The sequence below is a fragment of the Panicum virgatum genome, chromosome 6K (assembly GCF_016808335.1).
Source record: "Panicum virgatum strain AP13 chromosome 6K, P.virgatum_v5, whole genome shotgun sequence".
Classification (NCBI taxonomy): Eukaryota; Viridiplantae; Streptophyta; class Magnoliopsida; order Poales; family Poaceae; genus Panicum; species Panicum virgatum.
In genome coordinates, this window is record NC_053141.1 from 13653232 (window position 1) to 13665778 (window position 12547).

At 45.1% G+C, this 12547-nt stretch overlaps 2 protein-coding genes across 2 annotated transcripts; both read right to left on the bottom strand.

The window, feature by feature from the left end:
* Positions 1-2326: 2326 nt before the first annotated feature.
* LOC120713257 (BTB/POZ and MATH domain-containing protein 1-like) lies at positions 2327-3400 on the bottom strand. Its single transcript, XM_039999251.1, has one exon. The coding sequence runs from the start codon at positions 3398-3400 to the stop codon at positions 2327-2329; it is 1074 nt and encodes a 357-aa protein (XP_039855185.1).
* A 2101-nt stretch (positions 3401-5501) lies between these two features.
* On the bottom strand, positions 5502-7239 carry LOC120711826 (BTB/POZ and MATH domain-containing protein 1-like). Its single transcript, XM_039997488.1, has 2 exons — positions 7210-7239; positions 5502-7122 (listed from the first exon to the last, which is right to left on the bottom strand). Exon 2 carries the CDS (start codon positions 7056-7058, stop codon positions 5961-5963), a length of 1098 nt encoding a protein of 365 aa, XP_039853422.1. The 5' UTR covers positions 7059-7122; positions 7210-7239; the 3' UTR covers positions 5502-5960.
* Positions 7240-12547: the final 5308 nt, after the last annotated feature.

Consider the following 12547-nt stretch of genomic DNA (forward strand, 5'->3'; position numbering starts at 1 on the left):
CGATCACCAAGATCGCCTAGGTGATGCCAATCACCAAGAGTAACAAGCTAAGGCCTTCACTTGAGCAAGAACCGATCACCAAGAACGGATGCACACTAGCTTCTCTCTACTCAAGTCCTTAATCTTGCTTCTTGATTGATTGAATGCACAAGTATGTGAATGATGAAGCTCAAGGTGGCTCTTGACTATGGTATGAGTGTTTGGATGTTGCCTGGTGTCAAGAGTGGGCGAAATGACCCATTGGAGGGGTATATATAGGCAGCTCACACAAATAGAGCCGTTGGAGAAAAGCTGCCAGAAAACTGCGTAGCGCCGGTTAATCCGACGTACCCCCCATTGTCATCGTCGGTTTAACCGGTGAATGTAAACTGCCTCTTCTGAAAACTAGCCGTTACAACTGGGGCAGATTAACCGACGTAGCATCGGTTTAACCGGTGAGTGTAGTTGTCCACTGAACCACTGAAAAATCAAGTCTCTGGACAACTGCACCGACGTTAACTCAAACCTATCGTCGGTTTAACCGGTGAGTACAACTTTTGAATTCCTCTGAAAAAACCATCTCACTGGTCAATTGCACCGACGTCTTGATTCAAACAGCGTCGGTTAATCCGGTGAATAGAACTTGAATTTCCCTGGAAAAACCAACTCTGGACCAATGCACCGACGTTACATTCAAACACGTCGGTTTAACCGGTGTATTGAATTTGTCCAGACTCTGCTGACTTCGTTTAACCGACGTATGGAAAATTGAGAGCGTCGGTTAAACCGGTGTATAGACTTTTTCTGATTTTGTCTTTTCTGATTTGAGTCTTGAGTGAAATCCAAATATTCTTGAGATATAGTTTGAGAACCACTTATTTGAACTTCTAGAAACCTGAGTGACCATAGTGTGCATCCATTTTCAAATGACCATGTCCATGCTCAAGTTACTAAGCCTTAACCCCTCTTAATAGTGCGATCACTACAAAACTATAAAACATATACTAACCTAAGTGTCCTTCTCAACCTTGTGACACTTAGGACTAGAAAGATCCTTAGCCTTGACATATATATATAAGTTGAAAACCGAGATCGCCTTTTAGAATAACCGAAATTGAGGGGCCTCTTTTGACATATGACCAAATGAGCGATAATGATCTTTTAAGCTGCACAAACTCATTAGTCACAATAATGGTTGTCATTAATCACCGAAACATACCTTGAGGGCCTAGATGCTTACACGGCCGAGAAGCGATACTCTTGATTGATTGATTCAACAACGTGGACTAGGGGTGGCTGAGTGCCTATGGATACCACAGGATGCATTCTTGTGTTAAGAATTTGCTTCCCTTCATCCCCTCTATACGTTTGCGCATTTCATACTTGAAAATTGTGTGCCTTTACATTCTTAGTATAGCATCAAGCTAGAATTGGCTATAGGTTGCAAAACTCCTTTGGGATCAGGGTTTCTCACTAGATGAACACTTGTTGCACATCTAGATACTATGATCTAGTTTATATTTTGTGCAACTTTGTTGGAGCCATAGGTTAAGATTTTAAATTTGTCTAATTCACCCCTGCCTACTACGAGCAACAATTCCTTTCAGTTATGAATGAATGAAGTGAGCAGATTTAAAACATCAATAGTGTCTTCTCTGGTACAAATCAATTGATTATGAGCAATGCAAATCCAAAAGGCACATCTACTGCAAGAACTCCAGTTGTTTATCAAATCAAAGGACTAGTTTCTTACAAGTCATCACGAGAAGTTTAATATGAACATACTTCTCGTTTCAGTGTATACACATCCTAGAATTATGAACACGAGTGTATACCGCAGACTCGTACTGGGAAATATTGGAGGCAGAATAAACGCCTTAAGAGTGTCAAAGTTTTCCTAGAAATGATTATAGCCATCAATAATTAATAATATGCTATCATTATGTTTAACACTGAATTATAATGGATGATTAGTACACCATAGCATTAGAAGTAAATAGACTATCTACATGTGTCCATTATTCGTGAAAGGGTATGTACAAAGAACAGAGAGATTTTGCACACAAATAGTGACGTTATACAGTGGGAATACGAAGTACATATAGAGAAAAGTAGGCAATTCGCAGATCAAGCCATTCAACAGATAAAGCAAGCAGACTGCTTGGAAAACTTAAATATGGATAGAGCACAGGATGAAGTTGTCTATCAAACTTGATCATTTTTAGATTCATCTAATGCTGAGCTGCTCAATGCTAAAATTATAACAAACTTCTATGGAAGAATCTCTCAAACTATTTGGTGTAATTTAAGAACTAACACTACTGATGGACAGCTAGATATGATCTCCTTATGCTTTATGTAGCTTCCTTGACTTCTCAAATAAATCTACTAGTGCAGAAGGGCAGGTTGTCTTCAGATTCTTATAACCTTGTGTTGCTACCACTGAATCCATCACACTTGATGAACAGGTGATAAAGTCTAGGCAAATATCTTTAAGCCTGTCGCAGTTATGCTGATAAGCCAATGCCATTGCAGCCGATACAGTCTCGACATCAAGCTTCTTACGAAGAATGCTTTGACATACCAATTTGAACCTGTCCACAGCATATCTATCAGCAGCCACGAGCAAATGCTGGATCATTTCTCTATCGACATCTCCCTCTGGACCACCATCCATGTCTGGTAAAGAATCGGTATAGATGAAATGCAGCAGGGCTCTGAAAACTTCCGGTTGCATCTCTTCGATGGTCACAAGCTGTTCCTTGGCCTCCCTCATTCGCCCAAACAGCCCGGCTCTGAAAACTGGTGATCTCATCGCAAGCACGAGCTTGTGCGCTGCAAAGGTCTCTCCTCCAACACTGAATCTGACATCCACTCCCTCCCCTGCATCCAAAAAGTTCCAAAGATGCTCCCCAATGTTGGATGGCGGGACCTCAATTTCATTCAGTAACGCAGGTGCGGATACCTGTGGTCCTTTCCTTACAGTAGTAATGCATTGGATGGTGAGGTGATCATCCCGAAGGTACGCCGATGCTTCGAACACGCCCCGCTGCATGAAAGTGCCACTTGGTGGAGCAAATCTGCTAAGATCACCGGAATTGAACACCCTCAGATTCGTCTTGTGCACGGACGTCGGCAGCCCGGTGGTCTGGTCGACCAGGCTCAGGTCGCAGCTGGCCCGCACTCTGGTGTCCTTGCTCAGGAGCTCGAGGTAAACTGAGATGTAATTCGTGCTGTACGTGTCGAACCCGTCGGGGTAGAAGCGGATGGCCCAGTCGAATCCACCGACGGAGAATGTTCCTGACCTGATGAACTCCCCGCTGCCCATACCCCGATGCTTGCTGTAATCAAAGATCTCGAAGACATGTTTGCCTTGCTCCGTCGCCGCGGTGCACGTCGACACTGTCGTGGGCGTCGCCATGTGGCCGGCGAGGCGTCGAGACTGTGACAAGGGCGGAGGCCGTAGCAGAGGAATCGGCGCGGTGGCAGCGGCAAGCCGGCAAGCCTCCCGTGCCGGCGTGCCCTAGACACATCCGATTGGAAGGAGAAAAAAAGAAAAGGCACGTTTCAGAAGGGAATGCGAGCGTGAGAGAAGAAATCTTGTCGGAGGCGACAAACCTTCAGCAGATGGAAGCAGAAGGCGGCGGCGGCGGAGAAATCGCGGCGCCGGAGAAGTTAAGAGACGACACCAGGAGTATTTCCACCAGGACTCCAGGAGGATCGTTTACAAAAAGACCATAAGCTGTAACAAATTCGGCCCATAAGATGGCCCATTGTGGCTGACCCCCTTTCCCTTTCTTTTTTTGGATTCTTTCACCTCCGCATATACCAACCTCCTTTTGCAAATAATTATCACTTTTAACCAATTTATTTATTTAAAAATATTTGGCACTTCATGTTCCCCGAAAACATGATTTTCTATTTTACCCTCACAAGAATATTTTAGAAATACTAAAAGGCACCTTTACAAGGTTATTTTGGTCATTTCATGCTTAACAAGTGAATTGTCTTGGCATACAAGGTTATTTTGGTCATTTCATGCTTAAAAAGTGAATTGTCTTGTATTTGTGTCTTGGTTAATGTTGCCAAGTATTTGGAAACCGAGGTTGGTAAGCAAAATCGACCCCTCAAAAAAAATGTAAGAAGTGAAACAATGGCGCAATAAACAAGAGTGGTTGGCAATTAGCAGATGGTTAACAATTTGATTTTGTCACCGTTTAGCAATGTGTGGTTCAATGTTAGCACTAACCTCAAGCATCCAGCTTGATGATACCTTAAGAGTGGCCTTCAAATTACGGGCTCATTCGACAGCACAAGTGACAAACAAACCCTGTGATTCAATAATCTGAACTGGGCAACAAAAACCGAAATCAGGGTCCATTTCCTGTAGCGCTGGTTCTTAACTGAAATCGAAAGTATAGTAGTTCACATTTGTTGAATCATTTCTGGCTTCTCGTCAAAGGTGACGCGTGCTTATCTTGGTGACTCAAGCTGCTCCAGGGTCTTATTGTGTGCACATCTCAATATCCCGTCGGTCGTCGCTTCATAATCATCATCATTAAGTCAAGAAAAATCCAAACCTCATCCAAGAAAGGAACATGATGTGAAAAGTTTGTTTTGTTAAATGAAGATACGAATCAAGAAAAATCACACATAGGGTTTGAGTGTACATGCAAAAGCACCCACGAGCATCCTAGAGCTATGCACATGATATATAGTAGCCGATATATTGCTAGTAGCAAATATATAAATGGTAAAAAAACGAATTACTAAAGTGACAGCTATTAAAAGCTTTTTACCTTTTATTGATGATTGATGAAATAGCTTCAACTTTATGTTATAATGGATGAATGCAACATAGAATTCTATGCAACTATAAACGGTCTCTGAAAAGGATGCATACAAAAGAAATTCTATTACATGACAGAGTGGAGTTATATATAACAGGAGTACCAGGTAGATAGACAATTGCAAAATTCACACATTAAGCTGTTCAGATAAAACCAAGTAACTAGCACATTGCTGTGAATATCTAAATTAGAGACAAAACATTAGTGGATTAAGCACAGGAGGAACTAATCAACAAGAACAATGATGGTTCCATATCCTTATAAGAACAAACCAAGCATTTTTTTAGAAATTAGATGGACCTGGCACTGATCGTTGCTCATCAATAATATAATATGTTCCATGACATAATGGAATAATCTTGCGAGCTATTTGTACGATTTACAAGCAAAAACTGATGGACAGCCTTTCTTAAAAAAAAGAAAACAGAAACTGATGGACAACCACAGACGAGCTCCTTATGCTTTATGAGACCTCACTGACTTCTCTAATGCATCTACTAGAGAAGACGGGCAGGTTTCTTTGAGATTTTTAAAACCTTCAGTTGCCACCACTGCATCCAGCACATTAGGACCAGTGATAAATTCAAGGCAAATATTCTTAATGCTGTCACAGTTATGCTGATAAGTTAATGCCAACGTATGAATGTATCTGACACAGTCTCCACATCAAGATTCTTGCAAAGGATTTTTTAGATTAAGGAAGATCCGGCCTCGACATCTCACAGGCGAGAGTCCATAGCCAAAACAAGAAATGCAGCACACAGGCTGCAAAGCAAACGCTACATCAAACCCCCGAACAAAGCTGAAAACGAGTTCAGGAGACACGACATGCAACTCCTAAAGCGTCACTCTGTTCCTGAAATTCCACCCCCCCTTTTGAGAACAGCTCCAGCATCAATCCTTCAAGCTGCCGACACATGCTTCTCAAATGAGTCTTCTCTTCTTCTTAAGCATCAATTCTTGCAAAGGATGCTTTGACATACCAAATTCAGCCTGTCCACAGCATATCTATCAGCAGCCACACGCATGCATGCGTAATGTGGACCGTAGTGGGCCTTCGAGAAAAAAGACGGATAAAGCAGCAGACTTGCACGGCGGGATGGACGGCTTCTGCGACAGCTCATCGCGCACTCACGCGCACGATGAATAGACTCGGCGTGCTTTACGGGGCCTCATTGACTTCTCTAATGCATCTACTAGAGCAGACGGGCAGGTTGCTTTGAGATTTTTAAAACCTTCAGTTGCCACCACTGCATCCAGCACATTAGGACCGGTGATAAATTCAAGGCAAATATCCTTAAGACTGTCACAGTTATGCTGATAAGCTAATGCCAATGTATCTGACACAGTCTCCACATCAATATTCTTGCAAAGGATGCTTTGACACACCAACTTCAGCCTGTCCACAGCATATCTGTCAGCAGCCACGAGTAGATGCCTGATCATTTCTCTATTAGCGCCTCCCTCTAGGTCATCCATGTCAGGAAAAGAATCAGTGTAGATAAAACGAAGCAGGGCCCTAAACACAGCAGGTTGCATATCTTCTATGATCACCAGCTGCTCCTTCGCCTCCCTCATCGGCCCATACAGCTGTGCTTTGAAAACCGGTGACCGTGTTGCGAGCAAGACCCGGTGTGCTGCGCAAGTCTCTCCTCCAACACAAAAAGTGACATCTGTAGCCTCCTCTGAATCCAACAAATTCCCAAGCTGCTCCGTGATGTTGGATTCTGAGACCTCAATTCTGTTGAACAATTCTGTTTTAGATACACTAACACGTGGATCTTTGATGACAGTGACAATGCAGTGGATTGTGAGGTGATTACCATGGATGTACCCAGATGCCTCAAGCTTGCTCCTGTTCATGAACTTGCCATTATTTGGCGAAAACCTACTAGAATTACCGGAATCAAATGTCCTCGGCCCTTCCTGCGTCACTGAAGCCGACAAACCGGTGCTCTGGTCGACCAGCCTCAGGTCGCAGCTGGCTCGCACTTTGGTGTCCTTGCTCAGGAGCTCGAGATAAACTGAGATGTAATCTTTGCTGATCCCACTGAATCCGTCGGGGTAGAAGCGGATGGCCCAGTCGTAGCCGCCGACGGAGAAGACGCCGGACCTGATGTACTCTCCGTTGCCCATGCCCCTGTGCTGGCTGTAATCAAATATCTCAAAGACATGGTCACCGTGCTCCGTCTCAGCCGTGCACGTAGAAACCGTCGTGTGGCGAGGCATCGATGCGTCGGAGGCGGATGGCCGGAGGGGAAAGATTCGACGCGACGGGCGGCGAGCGCGAGGCCTGGACTCCCGATGACCATGAAGAAAATGCGGCTTTCAGAAACGAAAGCAGAATCAAGAGAATAGGGTGCGGTGGAGGCGAACTAACCTTGGGAAGATGCCGGAGAAGACGGCGGCGGCGGGGAATTGGGGAGACTAAACGGGGAGTCAAAGGAAGCAGGAGTTTTGTTATTTGGGCTGGCTCATGTTGCGGTGATAAATAGCAAGGCCTAAGCGATTTTTTCTTTTTTATATTTAAAAAAATCAAAATTTCAAAAATATAAGTCTGTTTCGAAAAATTTCGAAAATATACCCCGGTCGCCCACCCAAGGGGCGACAGGACCTGTTTGTAATTTTTTTTCTTCTAATTTGCAAATAGGTCCCTGGCCGGGGGCGCGTGGGTGCAGGGGGGCTGTCTAGTCTCTTGTTAATTGGGAGGTAGAAAGTGATATATGAGAATTGATTATGATACACAGCACTGATGACTGGCAGAAGTACAATGCAAGCAGCTCTAGAGCATGGGTGGCCTCTGGCCATTATTGTTCAAACCCGGGAGAAGACACAAAATGAAATCCAACATGGTGCAGATCAAGCAACTCCGAGTATTCGAAGAGAGACCAACTATGTTGAGCAAGATGAGTCAGAAGAGATAGAGAACCAAAACATCGGACCAGAGGGCCTTGCTGATGAGGGAGAGAGGATGCATAGCATTATGGACGAGATGGAGGCAGAAGACCAAACCACAATGGAGATGGAAGAATATGAGGGCTCATCTGATGACGAGCAGTACTCATTGCCAAAAGAGTGGAAGGAGCATGGTTTTGGCAATCATGTCGCAGAAGACGTACGAAATCAGGAGTGGGAGTACAGAGGGAATGAGGTAGTGCAAGGTGCAACATATCCAAACATTGAAGCCGTAAAAGATACTGTGAGACTATGGGCAATATCATTGAAATGAGAATTTAGAGTCGTAAAGTCTGACAGTAAAGAATATGAGGTGAAGTGTGTGAATGATGGATGTCCATAGCGAGTACATGCATTCAAGGGAAAATGGAAGTCGAACTGAAAATGTTCCATTGTGACATAGCACACTTGTTTGCTGTCAGAAGTTTTTCCCTCGCATCGCAATATATCATGCGACTTTATTGCAAAGCAAATATATGGGTTGATTATGGACAACCTAAATTATGAGCCAAAAATGATTATTCGACATATTGAGCACTTACCAGTACACCATTAGTTATTTGAAGGCATGGCGGGCTAAACAAAGGGTATTCGAGATGCGGTTCGGCACATACGAGGCATCATATGATAACCTACCTCGTATGTTATTCCAGGTTGCTGCCTATAGATTCTGGAAACTTTTATGACACATACCTTGTACCAGCCGTGACTAGGGGACAAAGCATTCTGCAACGAGTCTTCTTTTGCCTAGGTGCCTGTGTTAGGGCATTTCAGTGTTGTCTTTCGGTGATCTGCATTGATGGCACATTTCTGACTGGAAGGTATAAAGGTCAGATAATCACCGCAATCGGGGTAGATTGCAACAACCAAATAGTTCCGCTCGCATTTGCATTTGTTGAGAATGAGAACTTAGACAGTTGGTATTGATTCCTTGAACGAGTGAAGGTTCATGTTATTGCTGCACGTCCAGATGTGTGCCTTATTAGTGATAGGCATGCATGTCTACTATAATCAATACTGAAATTGCAACGTGGAACTGCGACAATGCCTCCATTGTGGCCCGATGTCCAAAACAGGTGGTGCATTAGGCATATGGGTGCAAACTTCTATGACCACTTCAAGAATAAGGATCTTAAGAACATGTTTAAGAGGTTGTGCACCCAAAATCAACAGAGAAAATTCAATGCATTATGGCAGATGCTTCATCAGTTGACTGCAGAGCTAGTGAAGGTAAGGGCATCAAGAACAAGCACGAGTCAGGCTGCAGAGGCTAGGGATTCAATTGAGAAGCCATTTTCACACTGGATTCGAGGTGCACCTAAGGAGAAATGATCATTCATTTATGATACTAACGGAATACGGTATGGTATTCAGACAACGAACCATGCAGAGTGTTTCAATATGGTTATGCGTTCTTGTCGTGCCTTTCTCTTGTGGGAATTGTTGAGTTCATCATGTATGGGTGCATGAAGTATTTCAGAGAGCGTTACATGGCTGCAAGCATAAACATCAGCAACCCCCAAATTCAGTTTTGCACAATAGTGACACAATATATGCAACAGAAGATTGAAAAGGCCAAACTGCACCGCGTCATATTGACAGGTACAATAGAGCATAGATTTGCGGTTCTATGCAAGAATAGAATTGGTCGTGGTATCCGTAAAGATAGGGTGGTACAGAAGAGTTTGATTACAGTAGATGTCAAAGCCTTCTGCTTCTACATGAAGCCTAAGTTATTGCATTTGCCATGCTCGCATCTCATTTGCGGCATGTGCAGAGTCTGGGTTGCAGCCAGGAGTATTTGTTTCACCTTACTTTAGCAAGGAAGCAGCTGTATCCACCTGGGGACATAAGGTATACGAGATTGGAATAGTGGGACCTTTCATTCAGGATAATGAGAATAAGATGTTTATTCCTGATCCAGCTACTAAGAAAGGCAAAGGCCGCCGTCAGACATGTCGTATTCGGAATGGTATGGACGAGTCCGAAGCAAGCAAGGCACAAAAGCATTGCAGCCAATGTGGAGCATTGGGTCACAACTACAAGAAGTGTCCTCATAATGCACTTCACGATGCTGCTGACGTCGGTCCTTCCGGAAATCCCAGAGATGGAGCACCTCCTACGTTCAGACGACCATCGGCGAGAATTGCTCGTGGAAGACACTCGGTGTCATGATCCACCAGTGTGCAGTTTGTACCTATATACTAATCGTGTGAGGAGTTTGTATCGAACATATCTGTAATATGTAGTAATCGTGCGTCCAGTTTGTATGGAACATATCTGTAATGTATAAATATCGTGCGTGGAGTTTGTATCGAACCTATCTGTAATATATAGTAATCGTGCGTGGAGTTTGTATCGAACCTATCTGTAATGTATAAATATCGTGCGTCCAGTTTGTATGGAATATATATGTACCTATGTGTTCTCATATATTTTTGAATGTAGGTATGGAGATGGACTCCTTGCTAGACCCAGTTATCGACTCGAGCCACAGGTCTTTCTTTGCAGTAGTTGAGCACCGAGCCCTAGAGGTGCTACGTCCTCGTCCACCTGGGGAGGCGATCTCTATACACCACGATTGGGTTGACAGGTATGTAATGAAATATTATTGTTTATCACTTATATATTCGTCAGTATTCATTTGTTTCGACAATTTTGTTTATTGCAGGTTACGTGAGTCTGGTCTACTAACATTGGGCCATCTTGTCGAGGGTGGGCCTGTTCAGCTCGACCGATCCCTCCTGACGGCATTCGTTGACAGATGGAGGCCGGAGACACACACGTTCCACCTCCCGTGTGGGGAGATGACTCCTACACTGCAGGACGTGGCCTAGCTCCTCGGCCTCCCTATCTCGGGGAGGCTGTAGGTCCGCGTGTGGTGGCGGCCTCGTGGAAGGATGACCTGGAGGCCTGTTTTGCCCTGGTTGACCGCGTGGAAGAAGCATGTCCGATCAACGCGCACCCGCGAGCAGCAGGTCCTTCGAAGACCTGGTTCCTATAGTTTACAGTACGTATTCATTGCATATTTAAGTTTAATTGTTACAATTCACATGTTGCATTGTCAGTTGAAACCATTAATCTTAATTGTTTATGCAGCCTACCCTGTTGCCTGCGGACGCCGATGAGTACAGTGTGACCAGATCGCTGGAGGCGTACCTACTTTGGTTGTTTGGTTACATCATATTCAACAACACTCATGGCAACTCGGTCGATTGGATTCTTCTTCCGTATGCACGGGAGATTGCGGATGGGGACGAGGACGTACCGCCCTACAGCTGGGGTGAGACGGTACTTGTAGCTACTTACCGTGGACTCTGCGACGGCTGCGTGAAGACACATGGGAACGCTATCCTGGCGGGGTGCCCACTACTGCTACAACTTTGGTCGTACGAGAAGCTAGCCGTTGGTCGACCCATCGTCAGCCACGAGCCTTACCACGAGGCCATGTACGGCGACGAGGAGGATGACAGGCCCACTATAGGAACTCTCTGGATCTGGCATCAGGTACGTTCGCAACAAATCTAATTTTGTTATTCATTGTTACATGATGTATTAGCGCACTTTTAATTTTACTTATTCGGACTGCAGAGGTCCTGGGCGCATGCGCAGGTTAGACGCGCATATCCTGAATTTGTTTCGGAGCTCGACATGCTGACGCCCGAGGACGTTGTCTGGTAGACTTACAGCCCAGAGGCTGTGGCTACCCGTGCACCAGCAGGCCTGTCTTCGCACTGCTCCGCGAATGCGAGCCTGTGGCTTACTACAGCCGTCCTGGTTTACGACATCGCGGTTGATGCATATTGCCCCTGGAGAGTCAGGAGACAGTTTGGGCAGCGCTAGGAGTTTCCGGTGCCCACCGCGTTGGAGCGTGTTAGTCGCCAGGACCACAGGTAATTATGAATGAACTTGGCTCATACATTCGTGTCGAATCTAACGATTCTTCGTGGTCCACTTTTGTAGGTGTCAAGGAGTGGCTTGCCATGCTCTGATGATTGGCTCACCAAGATACAGCCGTGGGTGGACCAATGGGAACAGGCAGACGAGCACTTGGTCCATCCAACAGGACCACACACAGACAGCTCCTTTAGGGCTTACCTCACCTGGTACTTACTCCGGACTCGGGCTCGTCTGGTTTATGTTGACACTCACCCGCAGCCACACCAGGTAAGGCCTCAGGATGGCTATGCCCGGCACCACGTGGAGGCACTAGCTGGCACGGTGAGTCTCTTGATCATATTTGCATATATATTAATATTCATAAGATAATTCATGTGTTTATAACTGTTCCTTTACTGAATGGATGCAGTTTCGCCTTTGCAACATGATGGAGACGGACTGCTCGACTTACCTGACGAGGGTACGTGCCGGATCCCCAATGACACAGTTTGAGCAGACAGAGACATGGTCGAGGCAGCGCGACCAGTTGCATTCAGTACTGCACAACTTGGGAAGCCGTGTGCAGTATGAAGACAGCCACGGGTCGTCACAGGCCTCGCCGTCGTTCCCGTGTCCGGCGACCGTGCACGAGCCGACGTCTCAGTACTACACAACTGCAGGTAATGTAGATATCTCTTTAAAATTAGATCAAGTATTGCTACATATTTACTAATATCACAAACAGGATACGATCCAGATACAAACAGAACCGTATCCAGGGATGGTACCGGGGCCATAGATACTGGCCTACACATGTTAGTTTATGTTTCGTATTTCGATTTCTACATGTCATGACGAAAGACACGAGCGTACGCTAACATCCG

What these genes read in the sequence shown, in the direction of transcription:
- LOC120713257 (XM_039999251.1), bottom strand. Translation starts at nt 3,400, where the DNA reads ATGGCGACGCCCACGACAGTGTCGACGTGCACCGCGGCGACGGAGCAA.
- LOC120711826 (XM_039997488.1), bottom strand. Translation starts at nt 7,058, where the DNA reads ATGCCTCGCCACACGACGGTTTCTACGTGCACGGCTGAGACGGAGCAC.